Source organism: Coregonus lavaretus (genome assembly GCF_964263955.1).
Source record: "Coregonus lavaretus genome assembly, chromosome: 15".
Lineage (NCBI taxonomy): Eukaryota > Metazoa > Chordata > Actinopteri > Salmoniformes > Salmonidae > Coregonus > Coregonus lavaretus.
In genome coordinates this window covers 31,220,817-31,241,503 of record NC_140002.1, presented here as the reverse complement: position 1 = coordinate 31,241,503, position 20,687 = coordinate 31,220,817, and the positions used below count along the sequence as shown (strand labels likewise).

The 20,687-nt window shown below is 39.5% G+C and overlaps 2 protein-coding genes across 4 annotated transcripts in view; one reads left to right on the top strand and one right to left on the bottom strand.

The window, feature by feature from the left end:
- LOC311142073 (THO complex subunit 2-like) overlaps positions 1 to 10,875 on the top strand; it is a gene marked incomplete at its 5' end in the record, with an annotated part of 60,178 nt that extends 49,303 nt beyond the window's left edge. Inside the window, 5 exons of one of the 2 annotated variants that reach the window (XM_084177634.1) lie at positions 7,381 to 7,447; positions 7,555 to 7,703; positions 8,118 to 8,194; positions 8,499 to 8,550; positions 10,002 to 10,875. In XM_084177634.1, the coding sequence (XP_084033760.1) occupies positions 7,381 to 7,447; positions 7,555 to 7,703; positions 8,118 to 8,194; positions 8,499 to 8,526 (321 nt within the window). In that variant the 3' untranslated portion in view covers positions 8,527 to 8,550; positions 10,002 to 10,875. Of the gene's footprint in view, positions 1 to 7,380; positions 7,448 to 7,554; positions 7,704 to 8,117; positions 8,195 to 8,498; positions 8,551 to 9,998 lie in introns of both variants that reach the window. The other variant, XM_084177633.1, reaches the window with a different exon arrangement.
- A 2,978-nt stretch (positions 10,876 to 13,853) lies between these two features.
- Positions 13,854 to 20,687, bottom strand: part of LOC311142081 (glutamate receptor 3) — a gene marked incomplete at both ends in the record, with an annotated part of 112,891 nt that continues 106,057 nt past the window's right edge. The window contains 2 exons of one of the 2 annotated variants that reach the window (XM_084177650.1): positions 13,854 to 14,099; positions 19,547 to 19,661. In XM_084177650.1, coding sequence (XP_084033776.1) covers positions 13,854 to 14,099; positions 19,547 to 19,661 — 361 coding nt within the window. Of the gene's footprint in view, positions 14,100 to 15,711; positions 15,827 to 19,546; positions 19,662 to 20,687 lie in introns of both variants that reach the window. The other variant, XM_084177649.1, reaches the window with a different exon arrangement.

Below are 20,687 nucleotides of genomic sequence, written 5' to 3'. Positions count from 1 at the left end.
GGAAGGAAACCGCTCAGGGATTTCACCATGAGGCCAACAGTTAGTTTAATTGCTGTGATAGGAGATAGGTGAGGATGGATCAACAACATTGTAGTTACTCCACAATACTAAATGACAAAGTGAAAAGAAGGAAGCCTGTACATGCATACTGTTTGCAATAAGGTACAAAGTAATACTGCAAAGAAATTGAATACAAAGCGTTATGTTTGGGGCAAATCCAACATCACCGAGTACCACTCTTCATATTTTCAAGAATGGTGGTGGCTGCACCATGTTATGGGTATGCTTGTTATCGGCAAGGACTAAGGAGTTTTTTAGGCTTAAAAGAAATAGAGCTAAGCATAGAGGAAAACCTGGTTGTCTGCTTTCCAACAGAAACTGGGAGACAAATTCACCTTTCAGCAGGACAATAACCTAAAACAAAAGGCCAAATATACACTGGAATTGCTTACCAAGATGACATTGAATGTTCCTGTGGCCTAGTTACAGCTTTGACTTAAATTGACTTGTAAATCTATGGCAATACTTGAAATGGCTGTCCAAAAGTGATAAAACAGAGCTTGACTCATTAATACAATTAAATAATGGGCAAATATTGTACAATCCAGGCATGCAAAGCTCTTAGAGACTTACTCAGAAAGACTTACAGCTTTAATCACTGCCAAAAGTGATTGTAACATGTATTGGCGCAGGGGGTTGAATAGTTATCTAATCAGGATATATTCGTGTTTTATTTTCCTTTTATAAAAAAAAGTATTAATCTTCCACTTTGATATTAAGAGTATTTTGTGTAGATCGTTGACAAAAAATAAATGTTAATCCCACTTTGTAACACAACAAAATGTGGAAAAAGTCATTAGGTGTGAATACTTTCTGAAGGCACTGTTAACTATAAGTTCCTTGAATTTTCTTTCGTGGGTGCCTTTTCATTATCTGTTTAAACACTTGTGGTTTCTTGCTAACGTTACACCAATCAAAGCAGTGGAGCGTGTAGTGAAGCAAAACTTGAGTGATCAAAACCATAGGGCTACGGGGGGAGCGGGTTTGTAAAATGCTATCATGCAATTACACCATTTATAAAATGGTCATATATACACTACCGGTCAAAAGTTTTAGAACACCTACTCATTCAAGGGTTTTTCTTTATTTTTACTATTTTCTACATTGTAGAATAATAGTGAAGACTTCAGAACTATAAAATAACACATATGGAATCATGTAGTGACCAAAAAAGTGTTAAACAAATCATAATATATTTTAGATTTTTAGATTCTTCAAATAGCCACACTGCCTTGATGACAGCTTTGCACACTCTTGGCATTCTCTCAACCAGCTTCACCTGGATTGCTTTTCCAACAGTCTTGAAGGAGTTCCCACATATGCTGAGCACTTGTTGGCTGCTGTTCCTTCACTCTGCCGTCAGACTCATCCCAAACCATCTCAATTGGGTTGAGGTCGGGGGATTGTGGAGGCCAGGTCATCTGATGCAGCACCATCACTCTCCTTCTTGGTAAAATAGCCCTTACACAGCCTGGAGGTGTGTTGGGTAATTGACCTGTTGAAAAACAAATGCTAGTCCCACTAAACCCAAACCAGATGGGATGGCATGGCATATCGCTGCAGAATGCTGTGGTAGCCATGCTGGTTAAGTGTGTTTTGAATTATAAATAATTCACGGACAGTGTCACCAGCAAAGCACCCCCACACCATTTCACCACCTCCTCCGTGCTTCACGGTGGGAAATACACATGCGGAGATCATCCGTTCACCCACACCGCATCTCACAGAGACAGCGGTTGGAACCAAAAATCTCCAATTTGGACTCCAGAGCAAAGGACAAATTTCCACCGGTCTAATGTCCATTGCTCGTGTTTCTTGGCCCAAGCAAGTCTCTTCTTCTTATTGGTGTCCTTTAGTAGTGAAGGCCTGATTCACAGTCTCCTCTGAACAGTTGATGTTGAGATGTGTCTGTTACTTGAGCTCTGTGAAGCATTTATTCGGGCTGCAATTTCTGAGACTGGTAACTAATGAACTTATCCTCTGCAGGTAACTTTGGGTCTTCCATTCCTGTGGCGGTCCTCATGAGAGCCAGTTTCATCATAGCACTTGATTGTTTTTGCAGCTGCACTTGTAGGAACTTTCAAAGTTCTTGAAATTTTCCGGATTGACTGACCTTCATGTCTTAAAGTAATGATGGATTGTCGTTTCTCTTTGCTTATTTGAGCTGTTCTTGCCATAATATGGACTTAGCCCTATTTGGTAAAAGAGCATCTTCTGTATACCCCCCCTACCTTGTCATAACACAACTGATTGGCTCAAACACATTAAGAAGGAAAGAAATTCCACAAATTAACTTTTAAGAAGGCACACCTTTTAATTGAAATGCATTCCAGGTGACTACGTCATGAAGCAGATTGAGAGAATGCCAAGAGTGTGCAAAGCTGTCATCAAGGCAAAGGGTGGCTATTTGAAGAATCTCAAATATAAAATATATTTTCATTTGTTTAACACTTTTTTGGTTACTACATGATTCCATATGTGTTATTTCATAATTTTGATGTCTTCACTATTATTCTCTACAATGTAGAAAATAGTAAAATTAAAGAAGAACCGTTGAATGATGAGTAGGTGTTCTAAAACTTTTGACCGGTATGTTATGTATTTTTAATATAGACTAGTTATAAAATAAGTGAAAATTGACAAATTATCGCATGGATTATGATAATAAAAAAAGGGGAAAATATTGTACTTTTCTCCATGGCTCAGGCTGCCAAGTGGACACAAGGCTGTTTGGCTCATCTTTCGCGAAGAGGAATAACTTTGCAGGTGTTTCTGATTAATAAACAATGCCATGCTGGTGGGTGGTAACATTCAAATGAAACACAGCCCTGAAATTAAACGTAGGATAAACAATTTGTACTTCATATCATAGGAAAAGACACTGCATTCACACGGATGTGGGCTGTTCGGATTTGTCACTTCAAGCCCAAATATATCATACTTTACTAAAACTATGACTTATTGGATTAAATTGTCGTGCAACATCAAATCAAATCAAATTGTATTGGTCACATGCGCCGAATACAACAGGTGCAGACATTACAGTGAAATGCTTACTTACAGCCCTTAACCAACAGTGCATTTATTTTAAACAAAAAAAGTAAGAATAAAACAACAACAAAAAAAGTGTTGAGAAAAAAAGAGCAGAAGTAAAATAAAGTGACAGTAGGGAGGCTATATATACAGTAAAATAAAGTGACAGTAGGGAGGCTATATATACAGGGGGGTACCGTTGCAGAGTCAATGTGCGGGGGCACCGGCTAGTTGAGGTAGTTGAGGTAATATGTACATGTGGGTAGAGTTAAAGTGACTATGCATAAATACTTAACAGAGTAGCAGCAGCGTAAAAAGGATGACCCATGATGCTCAACATCATGGGTAAGCTCTGGCCATCTTCTTTCAGCTTGAAAAAGTGGATTTCTACTGGTGTGTAGGGCTGTTGCGGTGACCGTATTACCGCCACATGGCGGTCACGAGTCATGAAGGCAGTCAATAATAATAATAATAATAACAATAATGATAATTAGGCTTCTCCAAGCTCTGATGCTGCTGATGGTCATTAGTAGCCTACCAAACTTGCTAACTGCCTGGTACTCAGCACTTTATTGTCCCTCTAATCACTCTGACATCAATGCAAATTTCTTGAAAATCTAATCAAACACTTAATGAGAGCCCGTGAGCTCATGTTGCTCAACATTTCTATAGGCTATGCAATTGCACGAGAAAACAGAGTGATGGCCTCTATTAAAAAGAGGAGGATCCCATCAGCTTTCTATAGGCTAGGCCTACTATATTTATTTCTCAACTTTCCTAATATTAAGCCAATATTAAGCACATTGCTTATCTTTACAACAGGAGTATAGCCTACCTGGCTGGCATGAAAATGAACCACAGGAAAAGTGTCCTCCATTCACTATTGAAGTGCAGCGATGACATGTCTTTTTCCCCTGCCCCTGTTTCGAGACAGGTGAATGATAATGGTCCATTCTAAATCAAAACACATTTCGCACATATATTATTTATTATACAGTGGGGAAAAAAAGTATTTAGTCAGCCACCAATTGTGCAAGTTCTCCCACTTAAAAAGATGAGTGAGGCCTGTAATTTTCATCATAGGTACACGTCAACTATGACAGACAAATTGAGGGAAAAAAATCCAGAAAATCACATTGTAGGATTTTTAATGAATTTATTTGCAAATTATGGTGGAAAATAAGTATTTGGTCACCTACAAACAAGCAAGATTTCTGGCTCTCACAGACCTGTAACTTCTTGTTTAAGAGGCTCCTCTGTCCTCCACTCGTTACCTGTATTAATGGCACCTGTTTGAACTTGTTATCAGTATAAAAGACACCTGTCCACAACCTCAAACAGTCACACTCCAAACTCCACTATGGCCAAGACCAAAGAGCTGTCAAAGGACACCAGAAACAAAATTGTAGACCTGCACCAGGCTGGGAAGACTGAATCTGCAATAGGTAAGCAGCTTGGTTTGAAGAAATCAACTGTGGGCGCAATTATTAGGAAATGGAAGACATACAAGACCACTGATAATCTCCCGCGATCTGGGGCTCCACGCAAGATCTCACCCTATGGGGTCAAAATGATCACAAGAACGGTGAGCAAAAATCCCAGAACAACACGGGGGGACCTAGTGAATGACCTGCAGAGAGCTGGGACCAAAGTAACAAAGCCTACCATCAGTAACACACTATGCCGCCAGGGACTCAAATCCTGCAGTGCAAGACGTGTCCCCCTGCTTAAGCCAGTACATGTCCAGGCCCGTCTGAAGTTTGCTAGAGTGCATTTGGATGATCCAGAAGAGGATTGGGAGAATGTCATATGGTCAGATGAAACCAAAATAGAACTTTTTGGTAAAAACTCAACTTGTCGTGTTTGGAGGACAAAGAATGCTGAGTTGCATCCAAAGAACACCATACCTACTGTGAAGCATGGGGGTGGAAACATCATGCTTTGGGGCTGTTTTTCTGCAAAGGGACCAGGACGACTGATCCGTGTAAAGGAAAGAATGAATGGGGCCATGTATCGTGAGATTTTGAGTGAAAACCTCCTTCCATCAGCAAGGGCATTGAAGATGAAACGTGGCTGGGTCTTTCAGCATGACAATGATCCCAAACACACTGCCCGGGCAACGAAGGAGTGGCTTCGTAAGAAGCATTTCAAGGTCCTGGAGTGGCCTAGCCAGTCTCCAGATCTCAACCCCATAGAAAATCTTTGGAGGGAGTTGAAAGTCTGTGTTGCCCAGCGACAGCCCCAAAACATCACTGCTCTAGAGGAGATCTGCATGGAGGAATGGGCCAAAATACCAGCAACAGTGTGTGAAAACCTTGTGAAGACTTACAGAAAACGTTTGACCTGTGTCATTGCCAACAAAGGGTATATAACAAAGTATTGAGAAACTTTTGTTATTGACCAAATAATTATTTTCCACCATAATTTGCAAATAAATTCATAAAAAATCCTAAAATGTGATTTTCTGGATTTTTTTTCCTCATTTTGTCTGTCATAGTTGACGTGTACCTATGATGAAAATTATAGGCCTCTCTCATCTTTTTAAGTGGGAGAAGTTGCACAATTGGTGGCTGACTAAATACTTTTTTTCCCCACTGTATGTAAAGACAAGATTAAATCAAGAATAGTCTGATGGGTGACAATATTAACCTATCATTTGAATTATATATTATCACTTATGAATGATGCCCAGCTTAAGGCAAGAAACAATGCCTTTTTGTTGTGACTTTTTCTAATCATAGTCACACACCTCATGTAGCCTAACCCATAGGCCTATGTGTTTTGATAAGGTTTGTATCACAACTAAAGTGGCCAAATAGCTTCTTAAAATTAAGCACATTAATCCGCTTTACAAGTGGTGTAGCGCCTAACTGGCATACGTAAGCAGCGCGCAAATTTCAAGTTTGGGGAGATCATTTTCGCCATAAAAATGCACCTTTTTATAATAAAAGCATTACATGCATAATTGCATTTGCGGTCACTTTTGATAATGGTGTTTTCCGCTAATGGAACATTCGTGCTTATAGCCTACTGCCGTGTGCACATTGCTGCACTTATAATGTGAAGAAATAGCCTAATAGTTTATAAACATTTTAAGATAAACGTTCTGATCTGTTGCGTCTGCCTAATTTTTTTTTTATGCTAGTGGTTGTATTAGTTTGGGATCTATCGCATCCCACAACTGTCCCAGACTATGGTTGGAATATTTATTTCTCGCACAGAATAGAATAGGTCAACTTTTGTACTATGAGGGATAGTAGATTGACATAGGCTAGTGCTTTTGCTGTTTGTTAGGCCTACTCATCTTGTTGGCTGACGAAAAGTAAATGTGGTCAGCTCTTCCAATATCTTCAATATGCACCTCGGAATTGGATAAGGACGCGCACAGTTGCGTCCCCGATGTCTGTCTTCACTTGTAGCCTGTGAGAAAGACCCGATCACATGATGGAGAGCCATGTGAGTGAGATGAGAGGTGCTTCGGAGCAGGCAGTCGAGGCATTATCAAGTGCTTCTTAAATGTTGAATGAGAGACTGATGAAGTGTGTACAGCCTGCACAAAAAACAAAGCAGAGCTCATGCCTTTTCAAGCAACTTTTTTCAAATCATCATTAGAGTCGCATCATGCAGCCTTACAATGTATTAAAAATCTAAACATATAGCCCAAGCCTAAACACAACTCAAGTTACATTAATAACTCTAAATTAAGCATATAGGAGTACCTATTTCTTTGTTAACTGCTCAACACAGAATAGCCTCATGTGCAAACTCCTTCAAATCGTTTGGAGAAAATATCCTTTCTATTTTATTCAGCTTTGTTCAGTTGTATTCTTCATACTATAAAATAATATAAAATAATGCCATGGAATTCTAAGCAAATCTTGTCTGCCAAATGAACTAGTGTAGCACACAGCCATAATGCATAGCTAGATCAGGACCTAACATAACGACAACTGAGTGTGCTTTCTTTTCTCCCGAAATAGACTAAATTTTCTTCATATCATGTTAGTTTAGACCTGTCTAAAATAAAGAATGGATTTATTGTGAAGGTGTAGGCTATATTACATGGACTTTTTCGACTTTTTAAAATGTAGATGTTCAGAAGGTCTGCATCAGTGGCTTGTAGGCTATGTGTGGAAGCTAGGAGATGCTAAATGTGCTCATGTTAATTAACGGTAAATTACCATGAGACTGTCAGTTATTTGCTTGACAATCACCGACTGACGAAATTTCGTGACCGCCACAGCCCTACTGGTGTGGGCATTTTAATTATTTTCCATCTTTTTTTAGGACCATGTGACCACTGACCGCGAGATGAGCCTAGAATCCAAACGCAGAAAAGATGAAAATGGAACCAGTAAGTTATATCCCTGTACATAACAAGCATACGGATTTTAAAGCATCAATATTCAATATGGATATGATCAATATTCATGGTTGGTTCTTCTTCCTCTTCTCTCCCAGATTCCTCCAACAAACACAGCAAGAGCGCCAGTCCCTCCTCAGACTCCCCGGTCTCTGCTGACAAAGAGAAGACCAAGAGGTCCAAGTCCTCCAGCAAGGAAAAGGGAGAGTCTGCTAAACCTGAGAGAAACTCTTCCGGGGGCAAGAAGGTAGGTAGTACTGCCCTGGTCCTGGACCCTAGCAGAACACAACACAGTGGGGCTCAGTAATTTCCCTCCCAGGTAGGGGCCATAGTCTCTCCTCATAGTTTTTTAGTTTTTGTTGCTGCTCAGTCAAAGCAGTTAAGCTTTAATGGTCTTGGCCCAGCCATGACATGAGTGGTGTGTTTTTGTACAGCTTCTCTGGCCCTTTTAAATAAGTAAAGGAACTGGGCTGCTGCTGCTGCAGATGAATAATTGAACCAGCACCAACATCACATATGTGCATATAGGAACTATTGGCCATATGTACTGTACATACATACAGTTTGTAGCCAACACATTGGTGGCCCAGGTGTACTCTGTGCCACTGGTGGCAGTAGTGATGTTTTGATTGGCATGTGTGTTTCCTGTCTACTGTTAAAGGAGTCGAGGCATGACAAAGAAAAACCTGACAAGAAGGAGAAGAGGGACAGCAGCGGCGGAAAGGAAGAGAAAAAACAATATCCTTAAATGTTCTGGGTAATGCTTCAGAACTGAAATTATGGAATTAATTAACTTCTGGAGCCCTAGTATTTGGTGTAATTATAATTGTATTAGCTTGAGTACTGTATATATTTTCATTTAATTTATTCAAGGCAACGACCAGTAGAAAATATTGTGTCTTTATAGAAACTGCTATTATCTCACAGGGACATGTTTATTACCCAACTACCTCATGGTAGATGTTCTGTTGATCGTTGTAGTAGGTATCCAACAAGTGAAAATACTTTGACTGTTTATGAATTTTTTCCTTAATGGTGGTACTCATAAGTCCTCCGACAAGCACAGATAATGTGATCTAGGTCAGTCAGCGAAGGTAAGTAGTAATGGAATACTACACTGAACAAAAATATAAACCCAACATGCAACAATTAAAAATATTTTACTGAGTTACAGTTCATATGAGGAAATCAGTCAATTGAAATAAATTCATTAGGCCCTAATCTATGGATTTCACATTAATGGGAATACAGATATGAATCTGTTGGTCACAGATACCTTAAAAAAATCAGATCAGAAGACCATTTAGAGTCTGGTGTGACCACCATTTGCCTCATGCAGTGGGACATCTCCTTCGCATAGAGTTGATCAGGCTGTTGATTGTGACCTGTGGAGTGTTGTCCCACTCCTCTTCAATGGCTGTGCGAAGTTGCTGGATTTTGGCAGGAACTGGAACACGCTGTCGTACACATCGATCCAGAGCATCCCAAACATGCTCAATGGGTGACATGTCTGAGTCTGCAGGCCATGGAAGAACTGGGACATTTTCAGCTTCCAGGAATTGTGTACAGAACCTTGCGACATGGAGCCGTGCATTATCATGCTGAAACATGAGGTGATGGTGGCGGATGAATGGCACAACAATGGGCCTCAGGATCTCGTCACGGTATCTCTGTGCATTCAAACCGCTCGCCCACACAACGCCATCTGCCAGGTACAGTTGAAACCGGGATTCATCTGTGAAGAGCACACTTCTCTAGCATAAAGTGGTCATCGAAGGTGAGCATTTGCCAACTGAAGTCGGTTACGACGCAGAACTGTAGTCCGGTCAAGACCCTGGTGAGGATGACGAGCACGCTGAGATGGTTTCAGACAGCTTGTGCAGAAATTCTTCGGTTGTGCAAACCCACAGTTTCATCAGCTGTCCGGTGGCTGGTCTCAGACGATCCCGCAGATGAAGAAGCCGGATGTGGAGGTCCTGGGCTGGCGTGGTTTCACGTGGTCTGCGATTGTGAGTCCAGCTGGATGTACTGCCAAATTCTCAAAAATTACGTTGGAGGTGGCTTATGGTAGGGAAGTTAACATTAAATTCTCTGGCAACAGCTCTGGTGGACATTCCTGCAGCCAGCATGCCAATTGCACACTCCCTCAAACTTGAGATATCTGTGGCATTGTGTTGTGTGACAAAACTGCGCATTTTATAGTGTAATGATCATTGTGTTTAATCAGCTTCTTGAAATACCACACTTGTCAGATGGGTGGATTATCTTGGCAAAGGAGAAATACTAATTAACAAGGATGTAAACAAATTTGTGCGTATGGAACATTTCTGGGATCTTTTATTTCAGCTCATGAAACATGGGACCAACACTTTACATGTTGCGTTTATATTTTTGTTCAGTGTATATATGAGAAATTAATTTACATCATCCCAATTTAACATTATTACCTTTGACTTTCAAATGTTTGTGTGATTTGGTCAGTGTCTAAAACATCTCTTATTTCTTCCCCTCCTTCCTCACCCTCCCCATCTGTGGGCTGCAGCAGACCTGGAGAAGCCGTGCTTCTAACCCAGACAGTCAGTCACCCTCCCTCATCCTGTACCACGTTGTTAACTAGTGCTCTATTTTCTCTGCCTTGTTCATTCTGAGAAGAGGCCGCATCTCAAATGTTACTCTTATTTCTGCCTGTGTTGTTTCTGTTGTAACTGCCCGCAAGTGATGTTAGTTGTAGTGTTTGGAACTTGCAGATCTATTCTTCTTGTTTTCATTTCAGTGTGTTTCAGTAACCAGCTGGAACCAGCTTTTTTTTTTACTTTTGAATATTGGCACAATGTGCTATTCAAATCACGAAATGATATTCTACTCAGAAAGAAAACTGGTAACTGTATTAAATGCTCTCTTGAAATCATCAGGTCATACATTCGATAATCACAAATGCTTGATGAAAAAATTAACATGTTTTATGTTGTCAGGCTCCTCCCCTCTGGCTTGTTTTATTAGCATTAATAGACACTCTCCATATTTGCATTAGCCTCATTTAGAGTTACATGTCTATTTATTTATCCTCCTTTTAATCCAAGCAAGTCTTTAGGCATAGATTGAGTTAAATGATACAAATGACCAGTTTGTATATTATGTGTACAATAATAAAGAAGGTAACATGTAAGTCATGTCATATCTGTTATGTTTATTTTTCAATGTCCCCTTGCTATGTCCATTATGCGATTGTGTGTTATCAGGTTTTTAAATAATTTGTAAAAGGACAGTTACTCCTTGAAGCAAATAAAATAATTGTAAAAATGTCAAAGCTTTGTACTCCAAATACAAATGTTTCAGAAACAACTTTTTGGAGTTTTTATCTGCTGTATTCGACAAGTGTATGCTTTTTTAAAACTAATAAATGATAGTTTTCCTAGTGAGCCATTCGTGTTTGATGTCCTCTTCTTTTTACTTTTAGGGTTATGTGCCATCCCACTTCACTTCTTACAGTGAAGCTGACGTAACAGACTGTTCAGTGGGTCAGCTGCTGATATGCTATAGTTCTTAAGTCAAGTATTTACTCAAAAGTTTTGCCTTCTACATTGACACAACTCTAGACTTCCTCTAAGTTAGAACGTTTCAAGGTCCCACACTGAAATGGTTCACAGAGAAAGCTCTAAACCTTGCATTGCTTGATGTGAAGCCTTGCACAAAGATACATCTCCAGTGTTCAGCAGTGCTATACAGCCTTATAGGGAATGCTGTTAGTTTATTTTCTGATACGTACAGAAAGCTCTTAAATACATTACAAATGTATTAGTCTAGTGTTCAGACAAGGCTCCCAGTGTTGTTGATACTTTACAGTGGAGACATTCTCTTGTTCCTCTTTGCCTCAGTGTTTTAGCTTGATCGTAAATCATACATGAGTTCATTGGCTTTACATCATTTATCACACAAAAGCCCCAGACCAAGTCCTGTCCAGTCTGGCAATCCTGCTAGTTTATACCTGGCTAGCAAGGCACTCTGCTGCTATTCCTCTACACTGGAAACACCCCTCTCTCATATCCTCTTTGCAATATAGTGCATTGTCATTAAAAAATTGCTCACATAAACCATTCGCCTGTAATGACATTCTACTTCATGGCAACCCATATGGATTGTCCGTATTGCGTTATTCTATGCCCGTTTCAAGATAATGCTTGGAGGATGGCAAGTTGGCTGGATAAATGTTAATATTTCCTGGTTTCTTCCTGTGCAATACGTGGCACGGTATGATCACTGGAGATATGAGGATGATGAAATATATTGTTCCTGTATGACAAAGAATACCATTCAATATCTTAAGAATATTCCAAAATAACCAATTTTAAATCCATTTTTATTTACAAAATGTAATAAAATTCTTTGTACAGGACCTCACTAACGAGGTTCAGTATGTCCACACATGCAGTTCTTGTTATCACTACGCAGCTTGGCAATTTTCTCATTGCTGAGGTGCAGTTACAAATAAAAGAAAACCAAAAGACAAAAAGGATCAAATGAGTTATAAAGTTGATTGTTTGCTATCGTCCTAGGGTCTGCTTTAGGTTGCAGTTTGGTAAAGCGATCACCAATTTCGCATGCATTTTACTTGGGGAAAAATTATGAGAAGCCTTCATTAATAAAATCAACTAAACAAATATACGTTTCTTAACATTTATGGTTCTCCGTGGTTCATAAAGAATTATCATATTCATCATCAGTTTCGTCTTGGTATGTCTTCAAAGTGTAGTGGATCACAGTTTTTGCAGAAAAACATAAAAACACAGAAATACTCTTGTATATTCTTCTGATCTCTCTCTCCACGCTCATTGCTCATCATTCACTACATAACTCAATCTCAACAGAAAACAAACGGGTACAAAGAAAGTCATGTAAATTACAACCAGATATAGTGTGCTATTATTTATCCAAAATGTTAAGATAATAGAAAGCTTACTCTTTAAAGATACCATTGGATTGCATTGCAATAAGACTTACATTTATCAACCTTTTTCCATTTTAATGTGTAAGAAATGTAGCAGTTTTTGATTAAGATGAGGACTTAAACCTTTTATATATTGTAAAAAGGGGTGTACTGTTTATAACAAACACCTATTATGCTCAGTAGGCCTATACTGTAAATATGCAAGTGTTCTCTACAACTGTTTGTCCTCTGTTCAATCAAAAACCTCAATAACAATATGGCACCATATGTGTTTTAAAAACTGATCACATCTTCATAAAAACTGTTTTCAATTGAACATTTTTGGCAGTAGTGACAAGTGTGGCCCAAATTAAATATAACATTTATTTTAACCAGTCATGTTACGCTGCTACCATGATGATAAAATGGCAGCTTGTCCATCAGGCGATCAGAGAGAATTGACAGCGCCTAAGACATTTAGAATAACCAATGGTTTCAAATTATGCAAAAATTGTAAATACAAAATGAGGGTACAATATTGTCATTTTCTATTGATCCTGTCCTATTGATTGAAGTTTGTCTTAGATTATTATATGACATTGAACATAATTGAATAGTAAAATAGGCAGATGACTAGTACGTTAAATAAAACACATTTTTTAAATAAACGATTTACCACTAAAATATGCCTTTTAAAGGATTGAAATGACTTAAAATGTCCTCTGGGATGAGTTTCTTAATGGCAAGTAACGGCATTTTTTTCTTCAAAATAATTCTACAAAAACTTTCCCACGTATAGATTACAATAGTATCAATGTTTTCTTTCCTCCCCTATATTATTGTGTGATTCTTGTATTTTCAAGTGAACCAAAATTGAGTTGCATTGCTGTGACGCTGAATGCTCCATAAGGCACTAAGAGAGGCAAGTCCCATATTTCAAGAAGCAAGTCCTATTGTGTCACCGTCGTTGATTATCGTGCCAGGTTTGGCAACCCAAGATGGGCATTTGTTGACTGTGGGTTTGGGTCCAAGCTGATGACCATGTCTTTCGCCTCGCCTCCAGGGTGCCAGCCATATTGGGTTGTATTCTTCCAGACTGACTACCTTCCTCCAGAGAAACCAGCGGAAGGGACAGACTTCAGATCTGTAAAACCGGAATGGGATTTCAACAGATTTTTTTGTGTCACCATAAAATGTTATATTTTTCAGTAATAGGGGAACCTACATAAAAATATAGAGTATTTGGGCCCCTTGAAGGCTAATTTCAACAGCATTCAAAATGAGTATTTGTAGCCTATCCTCAACATAAAAATATTATAGAACTACTATACAATACATGCATTTCTCATGTTGAAAACATTATCAGCTTATCATAACATTGTGTTGAAATGGCATACAGTTACAGGGTGACATTCATTCAGAGACACTTAGTGCCCAAGACAACTGGGACAAAATGTTGGAGACACATACCCCCTAGATTTTAACACTCTCTGTTCCATACACATTATAGCCTTCTCGGTACGTGGCAAAATTCTGGGTGTTTGCCGGAGGAGCTGGTTTAAAGTTTTGGGCATTCTTAGCCAGTTTCAGTCTTTTGGTTTCTGCCCGTGACTTATAACAGAACTCTATCAAAGCCACAGTCATAGCAAGCCCTAGCCCTCCAACCAGAATATAGAAGACTCCCGCCACATTGCTCAGGCTTAGAGCACTTGTCTTGTCCTGGGGAAGGTAAAGAACAATGTTAAGAATTTTCTACAGACATTGTGGTTGTGACCTGATCAAACAAGACAGGCAAAATCTCCCCAAGAGGCTTCTGACTCAAATCCAGCTCTAATGTAGACGACGCCCCCACTATTAGGCTGTGTTTACACAGGCAGCCCAATTCTGATCTTTTCACTAATTGGCCTTTTGAACAATCAGATCAGCTCTGAAAAATATCTAACGTGAAAAAATCTGATGTGATTGGTCAAAAAAATATAAGAATTGGGCTGCCTGTGTAAACGCAGCCTAGTAATGTAATGGATTACCCTAACAACTCTTTATGGTTCTATCAACTGTGTAGGCAGTGAATCCCATGGAGACATGCCTACTGTGGGGTAGTATTGAGGTAAACGGCAGAGGCTGACCTGCTGAATGACTTCGCTACAACAGTGGAAAGCTGGGAGCAGCTTGGGACTGTCTGGTAGGTCAGTCAACCCTCAACAATAGCAGGAGGTGGTTCAACTCTGCAGGTAGTTTATAACAAAGCTGGATTGGTGAATGTCGAGAAAAAGGTTTATTCTACCCTGCTCTGTAGCTCGTTTACGAGGCCACCCTAAAGGAAGGTGGTCAATGTCGTACAGGTCAAAAAATTGTTGATAGGCCCTGACTTCACTATGATATTGTAGTTCTTCAAATGTACCATTATCTGACTGTATCTCACAATTTAAATCAAAGTGGCAAGCTGTAGGAATTGTGAATTGAACCATTTTTCTGCTACTAACATCCGAACTTGGATATTGAAATTCATTTATAAGAGTTTTACCATTTGCATTTTAACCCTATGAGTGTGTCCTTTAAAGTGTGCTTTGTAGACTATAATAGGGGAGCCCTGACTTTGGCTACAGGGCCTGTGTCCTGTCCTCTGACTATCTCAGAGGGTTAAATAACTGGTTTATATTAGATCCTTTAACTTCATGAAGTGTGCAAACAAAATGTCCTTATTGTGGCATTCCACAGTTCAAACATGACCTTCAGATTCCATCTGATCACTGTATGACCAGCTGGGGTTTGAAAGTTAGTTTGGAGTTTGTCAGAGTAAGGAAGCTTGAAGTCACACTGCATAATGTTAATAGATTCAATATACTCAATTAGCACACAAATAAGTAAGGACACTAATAAACAATATTTCAATAAAAGTTTGGTCAACAAAACAGCAGCAAAATGGTTACAATTCAATGGTTGTCATTTTTCTATGTTAAGTATGAATACAAATGTAATTTTAAATTTTTCCAAGGCATGCTGCACCTTTTCAACTATCAATACATACTGTATGTCTAAGCTGTGTGATGAGATCTTAGGAATTATCATTATCATAATAGTAATGTAAACACTAATAATGTGGACAGTATTGTGGATAATGAAGTATGTGTAAGGCAAACTATGGGATGGATATTGTTTAGACTGTTTTCACTTAGACTGTGTTGCATTCTATGGAAAGGAAAACGAAAACAAAACAATCGAAGAAAAAAATATATGTTTTTGAAAATGTATGGTATTTAAGTATTTGCATATGAACAGTTAAGTCAAAATGCAATTTGCAATCAGTATAAAAAGACCTGCAGCGACTGACCTTACTTCCAGAGTCCTTGGTTCCACATTCACCCTTATCGTACCACCATTTGTTTTTCAGCTTGTCTAAGATGCCTTGTTCACTGAGTTTCAATACGGCAAGGTTTACAGGAGTTCTTCACATGGGAAATAACATAAATAACATTATATTATGTTATTTTATGTTATTCAAGCTTTAAACTACTTCATACTTTACAAAGCGATAGAGCAGGGTCCTGGCCAACACAACACAGAGAGCAGGCAAAACTAACTGTTACCTTTCATACACCAGGACTAACCCCTACCGTGCCAGACCCTACCCGTATCGCTTTGAGTAATCGGCACACACTGTTCAAAAAAGAAAATATTGAAACTAGCAGAATGAGTAGCTACTGTTATATAGTTCTATACATACATAAAAGAAGAGGTGCAATTGTTATGGGCACATGTAGCTTTTTTAGCAAGGTGGATCTAACAGGAACCCTTTCTTGACTAACAGGCACACAAAAACCAGCAGCCCGATTTTGTTCTAGCTGACGGCAGCCAACGCCTCACAAAATACAGCCCTTCACTGCATATGCATCCCCACAGCCACCTATAAATCCTGCTCAGAATAGGCTTACATAGGCCTATACTGTGCAAATAAAATCAATCACATGTAATGTTGAGAGCTACAAGAGAGTGGTAGATATTCTAAATTGGAGTAATATCGCCAATCTGGTTTTCTATCATATCAATATATTGATTCTATGTAGGTCTGTGGCTGCATGATTAGTATTATATAGCTACGTTTTCAACTTCTACCTGCAATGAGATCAATGAAATCTACAGGTAGATTTGACTGACTGAGAAATGAAAAGCCAAACAGTTTCTAATTAGTTCTCAAGTAGGGCGTTATGTTTGTAAGACATTATGCTATCTACATGACTGCTAGATTTCTGTGTTTATTTTCTTTCTGAAAAATGATCTGGGTTTGTAATTTAACTTCATTAAATATATTGTATTCACCACTGTAGTCTTCTTCATGCATAATATCTCATATTTACATAAAAGATGAGTGTAGAGAATGTGAGGTTATTTGATCTTATCTGGTTATACGGCTTATTTTCACAGCAATTCAGACAAATACTTTGACAACCTTTATGGTTCGCTACTAGTCTCAGAAAATAACTATGTTAATAAGGATGAGGTTAGTTTTAGCAGCTTTGGACAATTAGTACTGTCTCCTGCTCATACTGAGCTGTTGCTATGGACATGGCAAGTTACATCGGTCAAGGTTCCAGTACTGGTATCAGTATGGGCGTAACAGCAGGACAAACTGGGTGCGCTGACTTCTGTTTCCCTACCAAGTCCCCAAGCAGGAAGCTTCCCTGGCAATGGCATGGCTATTTGGTCTGGAACCCATTTTGTAGAGTATAGCAATGACAGACATAGGGAATAACAGTGTTATAACAGTACCATAACATAACAGTGTTATTAATGTATGATGTAGTCATGGAGCCAAAGATGAAAACAGGCGATGAGTTAGTTCCCTCTTGCATGACCCGTATCCAGGGCTGGCGGGGGAGTCCTATGAGGGCATGCAGACACAGGAAGTGACCCACAACAGGAATGACACAGCAACTGAGAGGTCAGCTGACTGAGAGAGCTGACTGGCTAACAGCGAGATAGAGGACTGTCCTCTGCTAGCTAACGTGTCACAGAGGGTCTGTCTGTCCAGTAGCAGAGGGGCTGACACAATAATGACACATGCTGATGTGTGTGCTGTACTGAGCATGCCTCTCAGATGGCTATCACCTTGCGCCTGTGATTTCTGCTGGCTGCTAGGTAGACATGCTGGGGCCCATCCAGTCTTGATCCAGTCCAACAACAAGGAGGAGCAAAGTAAAAAAGTGTTCAGTTCTTTTTTGAGAGTATAACATCAGTGTCTGTGGTGGGGGAGGTCTATGGACTATTTCACTGTTACCAAGTATGATTCAGGAGTGCTGATCATATGTGTAGTCTGCACTGCAGTTTAGGTGCAGCTTGTGATAGGTTGAGGTGACAAAACAACAACTGGAAAACAATACAAACAGAACACTCCCAAAACATACACAAAGACAAAACTATACAATTAACACACACAGTATGAACAGTTCATGCAAAATATCAAATAATGTCAAAACAAAACATGAGGACAAAAGATGCACAACTTAGAAAACATGACACACAGAAGAAACATGATTTACCCATGGAGGTGTAAATGATGTCTTTACACCACCTGATTCTCATACATCCAAATATATTTATCACAAATAGTTACTAGTTCCAGTTCTTAACCTGCTGTATTAACTTTTCTTGAGTATATGTCTGTACTAACATGAGGGATATTTTTTATTTTTAATGTAGCCTACTTTCATTTGTGAGCTAATTCCCCTTGGTATTTGTGGTACTGTATAATTAGTGTCATTTGCCAATGTCAGATTGAGCTATATTTATAGTGTTTTTAGAAGCTGTGTGTCTAGAATATATTGGGTTTCCCTCTCTCAGTGGTTATTACATACAATATATTTGAAGCACATTGTTAAAGTACCAACACATGCATTTTTAGGAATAAAAGAATAAACCAGAAATGTGTCAGGTGCGATATCATAACATGGCTGAGTCTACCCTCTCTCTACCAAGGATTCAAGGCAGATTGCTTGCAGGACGAGGCAGCTGCTTTGTGTTGCTCTTCTGATAGTATTCATGTCCTGCTTACGCTCAGGAATGAATGACTAGAGTCAACAACATCAAAGTCAGTCTGCCTGGTCTTCTACAATGTGCCAAGTGTACTGTGGTTATGGGGCAAGCAGAAGAGTAGAGACAGATACGGATCCACAGTCGGGCTGTCGCTGTGCCTTCGTGTTCTGAAACACAAGATCAGGTCATATTTTCCACCCTCTTGCAGCGTTTCATTGGTCGGGGCCGGCCATGGGTAGGTAGACTTTGACTGGTCTTGGAGACTAAGACCAATCAAAGGAATCTGTCAGGGTGACAAGCTAACACTGGTTTACAGTGATGTTATTGGTATCAGACAAAGGTTTGGACCATTTGGTGTCACTTTGTCATTAGAATTCTCACGTTTGCCTGCAATGCTTAGTCCCCTCAAGACTACGCTGTTCGCCTCGCCTGCCCTAGCACCCAAGGTTGAGGCAGTTTGGAGAGTGCTACCGTACACCTCAGTGCTAGGGTTCATGGACACTGCCAAGTTATTCTCTTCATCAATACTTAACTCAACATAAATTGCAACAAATCATTCATCCACTTTCAGTGAAAATTGAAAGTGAAAGTACGTCTAAGTGAAAATGAGCATTATAATTCTACCATGTTTGCCCTGTGGATATAAAAAGCAGAGGAAATGTACAATCACCCCTTCTGTACATTCTGCCCTTGACAACCACAGGGCAAAGACCTAAACTAAAAAGCCTCTGGAGAAATTCAAGAAATATCTCACAGTACAGCCCTGCTGTAGAACAGAACACTAACTTCCCAAAAGAGGTCTCACAGTATGCTATCTTACCAAAGATGTACTTAACTACCATTAGGAATAATAATCAGCTTCAACTCCTCCTCTCTTCTTCTGTACGTGCAGTAAAATAATACATCATCTTTTTCTCAGAAATATCTTAATTGTTACTGGTCTTTTTCGTCCATTAGCCAAGTAAAGGGTTCCCAGTTTGATCTCAGTTGCACGATAAAATAGAAAAAGCCACACAGTTTTCTGTTACAGGGCCATAGTGGGCTGTGGTTGGGGCCTATAGGTTACAGTAGTGATATAACAGCCTTGCCGATTACTCTACTCTACGATACCCGATTTTGGTGACATTGAGGCTGACCTTGGAGTCACCTCCCCCGCTGCCGCACTCTCCCTTGTCGTACCACCATTTGTTTTTCAATTTGTCCAAGAGGCCTTGCTCATTCAGTTTTAACACTGCCAGGTTAACAGCATTTCTTGAAACGATAAAACATAACTTGTAAGAAAATGAACAGGTCCGTGAGAAATCTAATACTATAATATTAGTCAATTGTAATAATAGTAATAATATCAAATGATTCATAAGGGGGAGCACGAAAAGGACAAATCGGTAAAGAATTTCACCGGTGTGGAGAGGTAAGAAGCGTTTTACAGCAAAGAAAGTGTTAAATATTAGAGTGGTGGTATGGAGGGTTACATTGCTCAGAACTGAAGTGTGGGGGATGGGACACTGTCATTGAGAATAGAAGTATAACGACAACATTCAGCATGCACATTAACATTCATCATAAGTGACAGTGCAGCTTTTAGCAAGTTAAGTTAAAGAAACACATTGAACTGTTAAATTAGAAGCAATACAGAACTGCCAGAGAGGGACACCACAGAGAACAGAGGGAGGAAAGATTGAGGGGAAGAGAAAAACAAACGACAGGGGTGGGTGGGGGGGCATATCAATATACAAATGGATTTAGTAAATATGTCTAATATACCAAGAGTACTTTCCCTTTAAAGAGAAAGAAAAAGACAGCAACACAGACAGAAACAAACCATAGAAATAGAAAGAACATGACAGAAATCGCTTTACGTCTAGACGAGGGTTAAAGAAACACCTACAGATGTCGGATCTTAATTTGACCAGTTTCGTCGTAGGAGGAAAATAATCCTGCAGCAGGAGGATTTGAATATCTGAATAAATATTTAGAATCGCCACCAGGGGGCTGCTGGAAGCAGTGTTTGTAGACAATGCAGGACCATACTTACATTGTAGGCTACCTTCTCTAGTCTATGTGTGGATTATAATAAATTGACATATTTGTAGGGGGTAGATGTATTTTTCGTTAGGGAAAATCTGTTTATCTTTGTGCTTGTTAAAGCATTGTGACCTGCCCATAGTGCAGTGGTCTAAGTAACTCGCTCCGCCTGCGAGTTTCATGAGTTTGCGCCCAATGCTGGGCGATCTAGTGACAAGCCTGAGCCTACCTTAGGCCCTTAGTTACCTGCAT